The 18,105-nt window shown below is 34.0% G+C and overlaps 1 protein-coding gene across 3 annotated transcripts in view; it reads right to left on the reverse strand.

Moving 5' to 3' along the window:
- Positions 1–18,105, reverse strand: part of CSMD3 (CUB and Sushi multiple domains 3) — a 1,218,611-nt gene that overhangs the window by 270,298 nt on the left and 930,208 nt on the right. For all 3 annotated transcript variants that reach the window (XM_055287089.2, XM_055287087.2, XM_055287086.2), the window contains 3 exons: positions 17,229–17,367; positions 14,020–14,207; positions 2,318–2,512 (listed from right to left, as the gene is read on the reverse strand). In XM_055287089.2, coding sequence (XP_055143064.1) covers positions 2,318–2,512; positions 14,020–14,207; positions 17,229–17,367 — 522 coding nt within the window. The remainder of the gene's footprint in view (positions 1–2,317; positions 2,513–14,019; positions 14,208–17,228; positions 17,368–18,105) is intronic.

Genomic DNA, 18,105 nt, shown 5'->3' on the forward strand with positions numbered 1-18,105 from the left:
CACAATAACCTACTGAATTAATAACTATTAATCTAGTTTTAGAGATTTAAAAGTCAAAACTCAGCTTGCCTTAGGTCACAGGTGTCAGAAGACATCTATTTGAATCCAGGTCTGCTGTATGCTCCAAATTGTCTGTAGATGTGAACTATCCAACCAACATTAAGTATACTTAATTGGGCCATAACTGATCCTGCAAAATGTTTTTGACTCAAAAGGATTTTTTAAAAAATATTATGGCACATTTCATGCTGAAACTGGCATTTCTATGACCTATTGGAAAGGAATATGATTATATTAGGCGGGCATATTTTTAGTGAAAGCATGCTTTACTCTTAGTGTTCCTGACTTTTTCACCTGTCATTGAAAGCCATCTACTTAATCATTTATCCCTGTGATTAACATCTATCTTAATAATCTATAGTTTTTTGTGTCCTTTGATATTTCTGCATCAGGACTTTTAGTTATTTTGAATCCAGCTCCTAGAAATTTTTCAGAAATTTTCTATAGTTTCCAAATGATCATTGGCAGTAAAATTTGAAAAGTTATTTTCTATGTTTAGTATGTTTTTTCTAGCTAAATTAGATTTTTCTAATTCTAAATTACATAATACTAATTTCTACAGTTCTAAATTCCAATACGATACAACGACCCTTTCTCTTACATTTCGTATAAACTTCCATGCCATAAATCACTTTTTCTCTCTTTGGAGCAATTAATCCCAAAGTAGTTATCACTCTATTCCTTTTATCTTCTGATAGATGAACCATAAATGCAAGTCAAAAATTAACCAGCTGTTCTGGTAATGATGGACCAATCAGAAGATGTATACCATTTCTTTGTTTCTTATAACAATATTTTGAAGTAAAAAATGTTAATTATCCCTATTTCATAGATGAGACAAAATAAACCCAGAGAGGGGTAAATCAGAAATTGTGCACATGTAATTCTTATAAGTGAATACATTCTACAACTAGGAAAAATTACCATGTGTATTAGATATCAAAAATTGTTGTTTATTTTCACTGAAATTAATAGTAAAAAATGCAATTTATATCATAGCCCAATTCAAACAAACTCTTGAATGCATGCAGGTAAATATATACACAGATTTATATTTATTGTATTTTATTTATTTCTTTATATATAACAGAGAAAAGTTCCAAAAGTAATATGTACTCTTGGCCAGGTGCGGTGGCTCATTCCTGTAATCCCAGCACTTTGGGAAGTTGAGGTGGACGGATTTCTTGAGGCCAGGAGTTTGAGACCAGCCTGAGCAACATGGCGAAAACCCATCTCTAATACAAATACGAAAATTATCTGGGTGTGGTGGTGTGCACCTGTAATCCCAGCCATTAGGGAGTCTGAGGCAGGAGAATCGCTTGATCACGGGAGATGGAGTTGCAGTGGGCCCAGATCACACCACTGCACTCCAGCCTGAGCAGCAGAGCCAGGTTTCATCTCAAAAACAAAGAAAAAAAGTACTCTATGTTCCTTAAAGTATACTTTTTTCCTATTATTTTTATTAACTTTTAATTTAATTTTACCTGATTCTTTTCTATGTCTATTATAAAAATGCTAGTCACAACCCAATGAATTGATTTTATGATTCACTGTTGGTGACCTATAGTTGGGGAAATCTGTCCTAGCTGATATCACTTCTGTGTCAATTTTTGTACAATGCATTAGGATCATTCAATGAATTAGGGAGTCTCTAGTAACTCTAAGCAATGATATCACTGTTTCTCTGTTTTTCCTTTCTTACTGTATCTCTATTGTTATATAGAGAGAGTTATATACAAGTATATGATTTTTAAATATGTAGTATTATATCTCCTTCTAGACAACCTAATTCCTAGAAGAAATACATATTCTTCTTTATCCTTATTACAGATAAAGATTTATCACCAGTTCTTAATAATATTTAAATTATTAAATTTATCTACTTGTGTTGAAATGTCAGTTTCAGCGTGTTTGTTCCTCATGTACTCAGCCAATATTTTCTGAGCACCTAACATTTTCAGGTACAAGTCCTAGGGGCACAAAAATTAGCATAACAGGCAGTAACCCAGTTCTCATAAAGTTTGCCTATTATAGTACACATATTGCTTTAGAGACACCTGGGAATATAAGCACTTTTCCAAAACCAGGTCTTTATTGAATTCAACTTTAAAATATTTGATAAAATCTCTGCCTTGCCAATACCACATTTGTAGATTGTATGTTGAATAGTTGATGTTTTGAGACACAGAATTGACTTTAAATATTTTTTTTGATTTTTTCTAATCATGAAAATTCAGCTAAAAAATATGCTTCTTACCATGACAACTTGGCAAGGCTCTATTCCATCCAGGTCTTCCATCATCTCCCATGATACAGGTGAGTGTTGAATAACCTTGAAGAACATAACCAGCATCACAGTAATAGGTGACTGTTGACCCTAATTTATAATCCATTCCAAGTCTGGTGCCATTCATTATATTGCCTGGATCAAAGCAGGACTCTCGGAGTTTTGCTGTAAAACAGTGTTAGTATAACATTAATTGCTTTAAAATACAGTTGGCACTCTGTAATACATGGGTTCTGCATCTGTGGATTCAGCCAACTGCAGATTGAAAATATTTGGAAAAAACTGTATCTGTACTTAATATATACAGACTTTTTTGTCATTAATCCCTAAATAACACAGTATAACAACTGTTTACTTAGCATTTACATCATATCCTGTATTATTAGTAATCTAGAAATGATTTAATGTATGTGGGAGGATGTATATAAGTTATATATTCATCTGTGAATGTTAGTATCAGAAGATCTGGAACCAGTTACCCAGGGATACCAAGGGACAACTGACTGTTTTTTATGGACCTTTAAGACATGTTCATTTCTTTTTCTAACCCAGAAGGAAAACCAGCAGCATCATTTCTGTCTTTGTTTGGGGGCTCGAAGTACAAAGGAGCCCTTATCCATATCTGACAAATTACTAATGCATATTTATTAGTAAGACAATAAATAAATTCTAAAGATATTCATAGATCTTCTCATTAAACTTAGTATCTAATGCATATAGTCAAACATAGGGTTTTAGAATTTACTATAAATATTATGTGCTATAATCCATGTGTAGGTACTATAAATGAATTACTTTGGGAAAAAAGCAGGACACCTTATAAAACATCTTTATTTAAAAGATCTCCCCGCAAGTAATGCCATGTTACTGAACCTAGGAGTGGTTTTTCTTCCTATGTTGAGCTCAGTTCATTTCACTACCTACAGCAAAATAAATGGCCCTATTTGTCTGCCCTGCAGCCATTTTTCTTACCCTATTTTCTCCAGTCATTCTCCACATTTTTATCTTAGGTCTCCCGTTATAAAATAGCAAAACCCAAACCACAGTATTTTTGGACAGATCATCTATCCCTATGCAAAAGACTTTCAAAACTAGAGGTAACAGACAGATTAAAAAATAAAATCCTTTCACGACAGAGGAATTGTTTTCATTGAACCCAGATAGTGAACAAAGAGACTGACAGAATATTTTGAAAATATGTAGAGAAATAGAAAGATTAGCTCATTCATTTTATGGCAATGGTCCTAGAACACTTCATTGTTAACAGATCTGGATGAGGTCTTGAGATTATTTCCATTTTGTAATTATTGATTACTTAAGAAATAATAAAGAAATGTACAACATAAAGGCCATTACAATAAATCAGGATAACAAATGTAATTTTCTACATTAGAATTTGTTTTGTGCTAAGAAGAAATCAGACAGTGGGTATATCTCTGAATATACCAGTGGGAATATTCAGAGTCATGGAATCTTTGAAATGTAAGTCAATGATATCTTGTTGTTTGGCTACTACAAACATATTTTTATATCAAAATATAATTAATTACACCAGTAAGAATATGTTTCTTTCATTCATAAAAGTTTACAAAGAGTTTAAGGCACTTTAACATTTATAAGAAATAACGATAAATCTGTGCTTTAAGAAGAACACTATATATAATTTATCCCAGTTCAACTAAAGAGGAAATGGTGGAACCAAACACTTAAATAATTTTAATAGAATAACAGAGAAATGAGAAAGGTTTCCTTCCTTCCTTCCTTCCTTCCTTCCTTCCTTCCTTCCTTCCTTCCCTTCCTCCCTCCCTCCCTCCCTCCTTCCTTCCTCTTTCTTTCTTTCTTTCTTTCTTTCTTTCTTTCTTTCTTTCTTTCTTTCTTTCTTTCTTTTTCTTTCTTTCTTTCTTTTCTTTCTCTCTTTCTCTCTCTCCTTTCTTTCCTTCTTTCTTTTTGTTCTTTCTTTCTTTCCACAAATACTTAAGGGCTCACCACCCTACTATTTTTTCTTTTCTTTTCTTTCTTTCTTTCTTTTCTTTTCTTTTGTTTCTTTCTTTTCTCTTTTTTCTCTTTCTTTTCTTTTGTTTCTCTCTTTTCTCTCTCTTTCTTTCTTTCTACAAGTATTTAAAGGCTCACTACCCTACTAACTCTGGAAATTAGTATTAATAAAACATTTCCAAATATCACTATGACAGTGGACAATCAGAAAATGTTCTGGCACTCATGGAAATTACAGTCTGCTAAAGAAAGGAATTATATTAAATAAAGACTTGCAATTTTGGCATGCTGTACAAAGGGAAGCATTCAGGAACCTCACTAAAAAGTGATATCTAAAGTGTGCATTGAGAGAATAAGGAATAGTAGGTGAAAAGACGATGGGAAACTTGTAGGGGAGGAGGTGTGCTGACATGTGCAAGTAGATAAATTGATTCCTGGGTTTCAAACCAGAGCTAAATAACTTGATCTTCTCCCAAGCACACATATACACATACACACATTGATACACATACACAAAATTTGCACTCCATATATTATACTCAAGCTGGTCTATAAAAATTTTGTCCCAAACCATGGAATATCTTTCTTTCATATAAAATATTCATACAACTCTTTTTACGAAAGAACCAGCAGGGTGACTACTTAATTTGGTCACTAAGAATGGGCCTTTTGTGATGAAGGGGTTGATTTATTTATAAAAAATAAAACCTCACATTGTACCTTCCCTTAAACAAGCAGGAAAACACAGTGTAATTTTTAGACAGAACAGAAACCTGGCATTTATAGCTGGGCTTCGTAAAATTGAACTAAGTCCCTGGAGGGTAAAGGAAGGACTTAAATTTCTGTTTAAAAGGATTAATCTTACTGATAAGTGTATTCTCCTAATATTCATCTTTTGAAAAGTTTACTTTCTCCTTCTTTGAAGTTTTCCCCAATGTTTCAACACAATGTCAAAACTGTAATGCAAGCATCCGGTTTTTTGAGGAAAGGGAAACATGTTTGACAAATTTAAAAATAATGCCTCTGCAACAATTTTACACTGCTAGCCTCAATTTGAGAGAATGCACTTATCTTATTATTATGTTTACATACTGCTTTAAATCCTTGGTGAATAGCTTTCTATGAATAATACTGCCTTTTTTATATCCACGTATGCCATAGCAATTACACCTGGAAATTTTGAAAACACCTGGAGAATACTTATATAAATGTCTAGGCAGTAGCTGGAAAGGTGATTTTAGTTTCTGAATAAAAATTATGAGGCAGACAAATTATTAGCATTTTTTTATGCATAATTAATTTTATCTGCTTAATAGTGATTCGCCTACTGAACAGATACTAGGTAAAAGAGTATTTTGCCTCCTTACAGTCTCCAAATAAAATATATCAGAAGATATATTTTAGATCTGCTGCATCTAAAATACTTTAGTTTTCTTTTAAAATTATTTCTGCTGAATACAAACAGATGTATGCATATTTATATACTATATATAAGTTTTATTAGAGCTAGAAGTGAACATACACAATAAAGCTTACGTCTTAATTTTTTTTGTTGCCCAGGCTGGAGTGCAGTGGCCCGATCTCGGCTCACTGCAAGCTCCGCCTCCCAGGTTCACGCCATTCTCCTGCCTCAGCCTCCCGCGTAGCTGGGACTACAGGCGCCCGCCACCATGCCCGGCCAATTTTTTGTATTTTCAGTAGAAATGGGGTTTCACCGTGTTAGCCAGGATGGTCTCGATCTCCTGACCTCGTGATCCACCCACCTCGGCCTCCCAAAGTGCTGGGATTATAGGTGTGAGCCACTGCCCCCAGCCATGTCTTAATTTTTAATTAAAGGCAATAACAAATGCTGGTGAGAATGGGGAGAAAAGGCAAACCTCATACACAGTTGACGGGGATGTAAATTAGTACAGCCGCTATGGAGAACAGTATCAACAGTATAGTGGTTCCTCAAAAAACTGAAAATAGAACTACCATATGATCCAGCAATCCCACTGCTAGTATATATCCAAAAGAAAGAAATCAGTATATCGAAGAGATATCTGCACTCTCACATTTATTGTAGTACTATTCAGAATAGTCAAGATTTGGAAGCAACCTAAAGTGTCCATCAACAGACAAATGTATTAAAAAAATGCGGCACATATATACAATGAAGTACTATTCAGCCATAAAAAAGAATGAAATATTTGCAACAATATGGATGGAACAGGAGGACGTAAGTAAAATAAGTTAGGCACAGAAAGCCAAATTTTGCATTTTCTTACTTATTTGTGGGAGCTAAAAATTAAAAACAATTGAACTCATGGAGTTAGAGGGCATAAGGATGGTTACCAGAGGCTGGGAAGGGTAGTGGAGGTGATGGCGGAAAAGTGGGGATAGTTAATTGGTACAAAAAAAAATTAAAAATAATGAATAAGATCTAGTATTTGATAGTACAATAGGGTAACTATAGTCAATAATAATTTAATTGTACATTTAAAAATAACTAAAAGAGTATAGTTTGATTGTTTGTAACCTAAAGGATATATGCTTGAGATTATGGATACCTCGTTTACCCTCGTATCGGTTATTACACATTGTATACCTGTATCAAAATATCTCACATACTCCCTAAATGTATATACCTACTATGTGCCCACAAAAATTAAAAATAAAAACGGAAAACTTTTGTGTTTTTACTTATTTGTGGGAGATAAAAATTAAAACAATTGAACTTGTAGAGATAGAGAGTAGAATGATGCTTACCAGAGGATGGAAAGAGTAAGGGGTGGGAAGTGGGGATAGTTAATGGTATGAAAACAAAGTTAGAGAGAATGAATAGGGATCTAGTCTTTGACAGCACAACAGGGTGACTACAGTCAACAATAATTTATTGTATATTTAAAAGTAACTAAAAGAGTATAATTGGAATGTTTGTAACATAAATAAATGATAAATGCTTGATGTGATGTATACCCCATTTACCCTGATAATGATTATGACACATTGTGCACCTGTATCAAAATATCTCATGTACTCCATAAATATATATATATATATATATATATACCTACTATGAACCTGTAAAAATTAAAAATTTTAAAAAGGAAAAAGACCACAAATAACTTTACTTTTTAAGTGCTATGGAAACCAACATGCTTAAGTCAAGGTATGTGATATATGTTACAAAAGACAAAGAAAAATATTTTTACTATCTAGGGCCTCAATGTATATGTCCATTCATTTGGGTGTGCATATTTTTATACTGAAAATAATGAGATGTTTGTTTTTCAATGATCATTATAAACATCATTACAAACATTGTTAGCCTTAAGAAACTGGACAATTAGAGAGGAAACATTTATCAAAATAAGAATAGGAAATAGGGAAGCTGATAAGACAGACCCTGAAGACCCTGAAGTGGGCAATGAGATTTTCTCATAAACAGGGGGGGACCAGGGTTTGAGGACCATAAACAGGGTTTGACGACCAGGTTAGAAAATTAATGAGATTGGATTTCGAGAACATTATTGTAAAGAAATATCATCTGGAGTATAAAAATAAGACCTGGTGGAATTGTGTCTAAATACGTACTGGTATAGTAGGTGAAGACAGTGGGTGGGGAAGAAGGATGTAGTTAATGGGATAATTATGTATTTCTCTCTACCTATACTTATATTTTTCTTTGCCTTTATTCTTATTGGTAATAATAACTTATGTAGTCTTGTGTAAATCATTTTAACAATTTGATTTTCAATTTTGTCCTTTGTAAAATGGGGATAGTAATACTTATAATGCTGTTCTGTAATGTTTTTATTGCATTTATAATGCATTATCTCTGTCCTTCCCATAACTACTCATGAGGTCTAATCATTGAAACTTGTGTAGAGTAAGTGCATACTAAATAATATCTTTTTTTAAAAAATTACATTTGTAGTTCTTTATCTATGACAGCATGCATCTTAAGTTTTTGGAAATGATGAAAACATTGAAATTGATCAAGCTGGGGAAATAGGGAGGGACATATATTTAGCTTAGATAATGGCAAATAGGTTTTATCTCAATTGCTTAACAACTTGGCTTTAGTAAGGGCTACATGGAGTGTTACCTAGAGAAAGCATTATAAGGTCACGACCAGTTTCCATGAGAAAGAGAGCCATAATCAGTTAGGACCATCTACCATTGGATTGCTAGTGAGATACTCTTGCTGCAACTTTTATCGTAGTGATATTTGGAAATGTCTTATTAATACTAATTTACAGTAGAACCTCACTTTATCTCTACAGATTTGCTAAAAGTTTTCTTTCTTTCTTTCTTTTTTAAACAGGTCATATGTATAAGCCTTTCAGCTTGCAAGTATAACTAGCTATTCCTAAGCCAAGTTCTCATGTATAAAATCTAGAACAGGAATACAGCTCCAAGGTTTCTTACATTTAAAGAATGTTATTATTCTAATATTCGAATTATGACTTGATTTTAAAACAGAAAACATCTCTTTACAATGCTCAAAAGCAATCGAGTAACAAATTGAATAATTACAGTGTGTAAGCACTATTCTTGGCACTTAGTGTATAGTGGTGAATGAACAGATAAGGGCTTTCCTCTTAGGAAACTTGTAGTTTAGAATATGTGTAGGGGGCTACTGGAGTGAGGGGGATGCACATAGTAAGTAAACTTAAAAATAAATAAGTGAATAAATAAGCAAGAAAGTATCAGATATTGACATTATTAGGTAGCAAGTGGAAGATTTTGAAATTAGGAATAAAGAAAAAGCAAAAGAAATATAAAGCAAAAAATAAAAGAAAAAGGCTAATAAGTATAAATATACTAAATCCAAGGTATCAAAAAACCAGAAAAAATGCAATTTATATGCACCTGAAAACAGGCTTTCATAATATATAAACGAAAGTGGTAAAAATTTTAAGAAAAATGGCAAATTAAGAATAGTAGATTTTACCCAACTATTTCAATGATTGCTAGACCGAGCAGGTTAAAAAATGGTGAGAAGATGAATATTTAACAATATAATTAGAGAGTTTATTGGGTGTATATAAAAACTTGCACTCATTAGATGATACAAATTTCTCTCCTAGTACACAAGGAACATAAATATTAACTATATAATAGACCACAAAACAAATCCTATGACAAGCCAAAGAACCGGAATCATACATATCTGATCATGCAAGTAAATTAGAAATGTATAATATAATAAGTTATAGATTAAAATTTTATTTTGATAGTTTTAAATACTTTTAAGTAGCACTTCAGCAAAGAAAAATCATAATGCTATACTTAGAACCAATTTAGAATAAAATTATGATAAATCTCTACATATCAAAACGTTTGCATAGCAGCTTAAGAGGTTCTTAAATCAAAATGTGTAGATCCAAGAGAAAAAATGCAAATTAATAAGCAGTATTGGCCGGGCGTGGTGGCTTACTCCTGTAATCCCAGCACTTTGGGCGGCTGAGGAGGGCCGGATCATGAGGTCAGGAGTTTGAGACCAGCCTGGTCAGCATGGTGAAACCCCGTCTCTACTAAAGATACAAAAATTAGCCAGGCGTGGTGGCGCATGCCTGTAATCCCAACTACTCAGGAGGCTGAGGGACGAGAATTGCTTGAATCCAGGATGCAAAGGTTGGGTGAGCCGGGATCATACCATTGCACCCCAGTCTGGGTGACAGAGTGTTACTCTGTCTCAGAAAAAAAAAAAAAAAAGCAGTATTTATCTCAAGAAATGAGAAAAAGGATAAGCAAATCTAGAGAAAATAAAATGGAGGAAAAACATAGATAAAACAATATTAATAAAAATATTAAACAGCATTAACAAAAACATGCAGCAGCAAATAAAGTAAGATAAACACTGAATATTTTCATGTCAATATGTGTGAAATCATGAATGAAAGGAACTAGTTTTTAGAAAAAGATTTTTTAAAATCTAAGATAAAAAAGTTAATCTAAATATATTTACAACCATTAAAATTCCACCACCTTAAATCACTGGGTCCATAGTTTCAGTTCTAGAAAACATTCAAGAAATAGATGATCCTATCTTACACAAGCTATTCTCAATACTAGAAAATTGAGAATGCTCCTAAATTTAGGCAGGTAGTGTAATCTTGATATCAAAACCAGACAAGAAGAATATAAGGACTAAAAATTATAGCCCAATCAGATGGTATTAAATCAATGATAATGATACAGGAGTTAATAAGAAATCACGTAGGCAGATAGTAAGGTTTTCCTTTCAATGAAAAGGAGCCCTCAAATCACTTTCTTTTCTAACAAAGAGCAGCCTGTAAAATGGAGCTGCAGACATAGACAAGCAAGCCAGAAGCTTGCACAGGTGAATGCCCACAGTTGTGCCCATAAGAAAAGGCTACCTGGGACTAGGCATGTCCAAAATGGGGGCTCCATCTGCCCTTCTCTTTGCCAAACCATGAGTACAGTAAGGAGAAGACAACATAGCCCCTGCCAGGCAAAGGCACCTTTTGAATAAGAAGATTAGGGTGGAGTGACCAGCCTTCCCTGCACACTATGTAAATGTCATACCTGGTCAAACCAGTCTGTGGGCCCTATGTAACTCACACACCGCTTCCTCAAGCCTGCCTATAAAATCTGACACAGTCAACAGCGGGCTGGCTTTCCCCTTTCGGATGCCCCTCTCTTACGAAACAGAGAGAGCTGTCCTCCTTTGTCTTTTTTTTTTTTTGCTTGTTAAACCTCTCCCCCTAAACTCACTCCTCATGTTTGTCCCTGTCCTTAATCTTCTTGGCGCCAAATGACAAACCCTGGATATTTACCTCAGACAACATAGATATATTTTTGTAATAGAGAGTAATAATTCAGTGGCAATATACACCATAGCTAAAACTCAGGACCATAGTTAAAACAATTAATAATAATTGAATGAACTCGGGAGGTGGAGGTTGCAGTGAGCTGAGATCACCACTGCACTCTGGCCTGAGTGACAGAGCAAGATTCCATCTCAAGGAAAAAAAAAAAAAACAAGAAAGAAAGAAAATCTCAGTATGCAAAATAGGAAAAAGATGCTCAACTTAATAGTAATAAGGGAAAAGGCAATAAAAATGACAATGAGATATCATTTAATATGATTAGCAACTTTCAAGCTTAACAAAACCACTGGTTTTTAAAAACTGGAATTTCTGAAGCTCTCATCCTCTGATTTTTGAGAGTTTACATTGGTACAGCCTCTTTAGAGAATAATTCGGCATATAGAGTTACATTGAAGAGGTTCATACCCTTTGACCCAGTAATCCCACTCTTAGGTCCTAAAAAGAATCTCACAGATATGTTCAAGAGGACATGTAAAAGAATGTTCATTTCATCATCATTCATTTCTGGTAGTAATAAACTAGAACAACCTAAATGTCTATCAGCAGAAAAATTTATATATTAACTTTGATATAGCCATATGGTGGAGTATCATAAAGGACTTAATAAATTAAAGCTATATGTTTCTAACTTTGATAAATCTCACAAACAATGTAAGGGCCCAAATCAGTCTTCAGAAGGATACATGCATAATAAAAATACGAAATTCATATGAAAATAAGAAATATAAAAATATGTGCAAGCATAAATACATGGAAAAGATAAGTATCAAATTCAGGATTAGAGGAATACTAGCATGAAAAGAGCAGGAATGCCTGAAAAATAACCTTGAATACTCATTATGGTTTGCCTAGATGGCCAGCTAGCCAGGTCCCCACAAATGGTAAGGGAATTATCTACCAGGTGGTTAGAGTGATGTTGTGGTCAAGCTCACTCTCTCTAAAAGAGTTTCTAACCCATAATCCCAAGGTCTAAACTTCCCCCAAGCATCTTCTGATACAGAGCAGGTAGCATTTGCAGAAAACCCCAATAAACAGCTAGCACTCCAAACCTCACTGTCTGTGCCAAATGGCCAGTATATTTTCCTACTAACAAGGCCATTTTCCTGCTTTTTCTTGTGAAATGAGAGACTTAAGGAGGGATCAAGCTTTCCACTGGAATGAAAACTATACTGTTTATGTCCAGCAGATACCCTTGCCCTGGCATACAGTTCCAAGTGACGACAGAGATATCGGAGGACTCCAAGCATCTGTTTCTTGCTGACTTGTGAGTTTTATTTCCCTAAAAACATCTTTCTTACCCATATCATGTGTTGTGAAATTTATCGTGACCTCTTAGGATAGCCCTGAAGAGACTAACCCCTGTTCCTATGGCAAATGCAAAAGGAGTTTCCATGGTATATGTAATATTTGATTTTTTAAGACAAGAATAAAGAGATCTGAAGCAAATATAGCACAATGTTAATTTTTGTCAAGTTGGCTGATGGATGATTTGGAGTTCATTATTCTATATAATTTTCAGTTACTGAAAACATTAAACAAAAGGTGGTAACAAATCAAAGCATGTGTTTTCAGAAATCAGTTGATAACTTGAGGTGAATTATCAGTATTCCCTTCATGGACTCAGTAACTGAAAAATAAATTTAAACTTTACACAACCTAAATCTAAATCTGTTCCTGTAGACATAAACTATAAAATTTTAGGCCGGGCGCGGTGGCTCACGCTTGTAATCCCAGCACTTTGGGAAGCCGAGGCGGGCGGATCACGAGGTCAGGAGATCGAGACCATCCTGGCTAACATGGTGAAACCCCGTCTCTACTAAAAATACAAAAAAAATTAGCCGGGCGTGGTGGCGGGCGCCTGTAGTCTCAGCTACTCGGAGAGGCTGAGGCAGGAGAATGGCGTGAACCCGGGAGGCGGAGCTTGCAGTGAGCCGAGATCGCGCCACTGCACTCCAGCCTGGGCGACAGAGCGAGACTCTGTCTCAAAAAAAAAAAAAAAAAAAAAATTTTAGAAAAATATATTTATAAATATCCATAGGCATTCTAACATAATTCATTTAAACACTAGCAGAAGTATTCTAAAACATTATAACTATATTTCTTCTCCTTATTATGAATATTGACATATTTAAATATCTGTAGACATTTTCTTAGAGACAGGGTCTTGCTCTCCCAGGCTGGCCTGCAGTGGCATGATCATATCTCACTGCAGCCTTCATCTCCTGGGCTCAAGTGATCCTCCTGCCTCAGCTTCTTGAGTAGCTGGGACTACAGACGTATGATACCCCTCTTGACTAATTAAAACAAAAAAATGTAGAAATGTGCTCTCACTATCTTTCTTAGGCTAGTCTCCAATTTCTGGGCTCAAGTAATCCTCCTGCCTTGGCCTCCCAAAGTGCTAAGATTACAAGCATGAGTGATGGCACCCAGCTTACATATTTTCTGAAATACAGTTATCGTCTACGTTGCTCCCTTTATCACTGAAAGTGTTCTTCAAATTAAGGTATTGGACTGAAACTTCAGCTTCTAAAAAATGAGGCTTTTTTGTATATTTTATTTTTTAATATTGTGTGGCTCCAGCCAACTCCTCCAATATACTAATTGTTAATTTGTTTGCCTGATACCTTTCCTTTGGTAGTAATTAGGGAAATGCTAATTTCTTTCTCACTAATAAGAAAAGTCTACGGTGAGAACGCTTTTATGAGATGAACTGTACATAATCTGCATTTAAAAATACACATAAAACTAACCACTAACAATGGGCCATACCAAATTATTCACCTGTATAAAATATCTATAATTTAAATCACGATACTAACATGGAATGTTCATATTTACCTTTGTATTCTAGATGAAATCCAGTGTAACTAACAGATCCATCACTCCGAAAAGCCAAATGCATTGTATTTGAGCTGCTTTCTATTCTCTCTGGTAACTTGCTGTCTTGAAAACTTCCAATCAGTGGGCTATTACTGTCTGGTCCATCATAGATATAGAGGAAGTCATAGTTTGGTTCTATGCTAAAACTAAAAAAAAAAAAAAGGAAGGAACAAAAGAAAAAAAGAATAATTATTACTAGGCTATTAACCATAATAGTTATATAATCAAACATTAACTCAGTGCTTAAAAATAATACAAGACACTGTCAAAATAAGCTAATATAAAAAAATCACCTGACAACAACATATTTAATATAAATATCAAATAAGCAGGGGAAAAAGAAAAAAATTTGATATTTTTACATATTTTTTAAGTTGACGTTGTATACAGAGGAAATATAAGTGATTGTAAGACAAAGAGTTTAGTTGATGAAAAGATACAGGATTTGGAGTCAGAGAATGTAAGTTCAAGCTTTGTTTCTGCCCTTATTAGTGACATATTCTCATGCAAGTTACTTTATGTGGAGGATAATATGTATTTTTAAAACTTTTTCATCCATATATTTTGCATCAAAAAAACACAAACTATTTTTTTCTTCATCAGTAGTACTCCTAAAAAATTTAACTCTACAATCAGATATGGACAAAAGCTGAAATCAAAAGTTGAAATATATTATTTACATTTAAATAACTCAAATGAAGCTTTGCACATTGTATTAGGCATTCTTTTTCCTGAAAATAAATATATTTTCTTCTTTTAAAACCTGATGTAGGAGATATCAAACCAATACATTGTCAGAATTAGGCAATGTGAAAAAGGATATTTTAGCATGTAAATGATTCAAATCAGTTGTGTTAATATTGCAAGATTTGCATAATAAACTTGCCTTAACAACCTTCAAAAGTATAACAATTGTTCCACAATGATCATGGAACCCATATATTTAGAAGACAGGAGACATGCAATCAGTTTCTGTATTTCCTAACTCATACTGTGGTAGACAAACATGGGGAAAAGGATAGATTCATTTAGGTCAGCAAGAAAAGTCAACCAGTTTATGATATAAAATGAAACCAGTAAAACTTGCCATTGTTAAACATTCATCAGCAGAAAAACTGTTTTGGCAAGTTTTATCATATTTGCCTGCATCTAAACAAGAGATTTGTTAGGTGAAAGGTATTATTTCCGAACCTAAAGAATTTATAGAAGTAAACATTCCACAATTCTCATCCTTTACATATTCATGTACAAGAAAGAAGAGTCCAGCTACTCAGTTTACTTGTGCATAAAGAGTGGTAAAGAAAGAATGGGATAGTGTAGAGGTTCCTAGACTTTTCTTATATATAGGCCCCTCTAACATGAGAAAATTGGGAGGCCATCACACTATTACATTTTGTTTTAATTTAATCAGTATCTTCAAAATGTAGTTCGATTAACTTATCCTTAAATTTTTCAGTGGATCTGAGGCCTGAATTTGGTAACTGTTGGTATAATAATATAGCAGAAGTCAGAAGATTAAACTTTATTTCATTACTTATTACCCTTGTTTTTAGATAAAACACAACTTCTGAATTTCATCTCTTCCAACATTAAACTTTGATAGTAATTACGACTTCCTTTTCTATCTCTGTTGGGAGAATCACTAGAAACAAGAGCTTTGTAAATGATACAGTAGTAGTTATTATGCATGGAAGGCTGAAAGCTTATTTGACAATGGAACACAGTATATTTCTTTTTAATTTATAGTTTGGGACTAAATCAATACTTCAAGTATTGTAACTTCTTTGAAAATGAAATTAACAAAAATATTCTTTTTAAGGAAATTTTAGAGTCCTAGTTATTATGTTTTTTTTTCCTGAAAAACTGAAAGGACAGTGCATGCTAATATTACCTTATGTTTTATAAGGTACTTTAATAAATATTAACTGGTCTTGCCAATAGTCCCGCTGTATAAGGAAGAGATTATGCTTTTCATTTTATCAATGAATACGTTAAGGCTCTTTAAAGTCAGTAGTCTACTTAAGGTCACATAATAAATGATAGAGCTAGAAATCAAATTTAGGTCATGCACTTCATGAGATATATCCTTCTACCCTCAAGTTATCAACTAGAATAATTTTATATATAAACTAAGCCCTGTATCATCCTCCATTTCGATATTTCTAATGTCTGTATTGATGTTTCCTCAATTGAGAAAATGGGGATAATAATAGTACTTAGCTTGGGAATTTGTCTTACAACAGGATCCTGACATAAAACTAAAATTATCATTGTTGTTGCTTTGGTATTACTAATTAGCAATGTACCACACAAATTACAAAAATAAAATTTTATTTATTTACAATTATGCTAGATTTTTATGAGTTCAAATTATCTTTACTTGGGAAAAACAAACTGGCTTCAGTATGTTAGAAAATATTGTATATTTAAACTTAACATTTCACATAAATACTAAGGAGCTTTAACATACTGGTGGCAGAAAAAGGAATTGTGGGCCGGGCGCGGTGGCTCACGCTTGTAATCCCAGCACTTTGGGAGGCCGAGGCGGGCGGATCACGAGGTCAGGAGATCGAGACCACGATGAAACCCCGTCTCTACTAAAAATACAAAAAAATTAGCCGGGCGTGGTGGAGGGCGCCTGTAGTCCCAGCTACTTGGAGAGGCTGAGGCAGGAGAATGGCGTGAACCCGGGAGGCGGAGCTTGCAGTGAGCCGAGATGCGCCACTGCACTCCAGCCTGGGCGACAGAGCGAGACTCCGTCTCAAAAAAAAAAAAAAAAAAAAAAAGAAAAGAAAAAGGAATTGTGTAACTAGAGTCAACATACTGATTACATCAACTTTAGATAATAAAGATTGGGGACTTTTCTACTTGGAAAATCACTGAGTTGCTATTACCTAACACTTCCAATGAAATCTTCAGGGAAAGAGGCCAGGTTTTGTGATGCCAGCTATTAGCTTCATCTGGGAAAATGGAGGCTCACTCAAATAAATAACTTGCCCAAGGTAACACAAATGACAGTGGCAAAGCTAGAACAAGTATTAGCACTGGGATAAGTAAAAAACAACAAAAAATGCTATATACAGAAATAAGAATTAGTCTAGCACAAATGCTAAAGCAAAATAGCCAAACAATATATTTTTTTAATGTGGAAATATGTAAGAACTCACCTGATGAATGCCAAGGAGATAACATAGTCTGCATTGACGGTGATAGTCCAGTCACAGTCTCTGCTATGCGGATATGGATGAGGGAAGTTTGGTGAAAGAATAAAGCCTGAAGATCCTGTTAAATTGCCTCCACAGGGTGCTTTAATTTAAACAAACAAATAAAATCTCTTTAAACATTAATACAATTTATTAGCTGTCAATATTTTTGAAATCACATCTCTAAAAGAGCTTATGAGGCTTTGTACAGACCTGACTTTTATAGTACCTGATGCTTGGGTACAGCATTATCTTTCAAGAAAGATCATTAAAATACTGAATACATGCATACATACATGGATACATAAAATTTAGCTGCTTTATTGGCTTCAAGAGACCAAAAAGAATGCATATATATTTTCTCTCTTTCTATTATTATTTTGTTTCATGCCAAAAGAAAAGCATTAAAAAAGTGGTAAAGATGATTTTCCTCTGGTTACCAGAAAAAATCAGATCAAAGCAAAACAAAACCTCTAATAATAAATAGAAAAATAAGATATGAGATATATAGCTTATTTTCATGTCTCTCCTGGTACCTTTATTTAGTACAGTTATTACAGTTTCAAACAAAGATTTCCATAACACTTAAATGGAGAGCTTCAAAAAATTGTCAGTGAAACTCAGAGAATAGGTTCTTTAGGGGATTACTGTTGAAGTTTGCTAAACAGAGTTTGTGTTCAAGAAATTATACATTACACAGAAATTGACATCTTCAAAAAAATAGAGAAATGAAGAAAGATATGGAGGTCTTCGTGGTGGGATGGGAGAGCGGGAAATACAAATAAATACACCCACCCAAGTGAGGGACATTAAGATTAGGATTCTCACATTCTCACGATGT

The sequence above is a fragment of the Symphalangus syndactylus genome, chromosome 7 (assembly GCF_028878055.3).
Source record: "Symphalangus syndactylus isolate Jambi chromosome 7, NHGRI_mSymSyn1-v2.1_pri, whole genome shotgun sequence".
NCBI lineage: Eukaryota > Metazoa > Chordata > Mammalia > Primates > Hylobatidae > Symphalangus > Symphalangus syndactylus.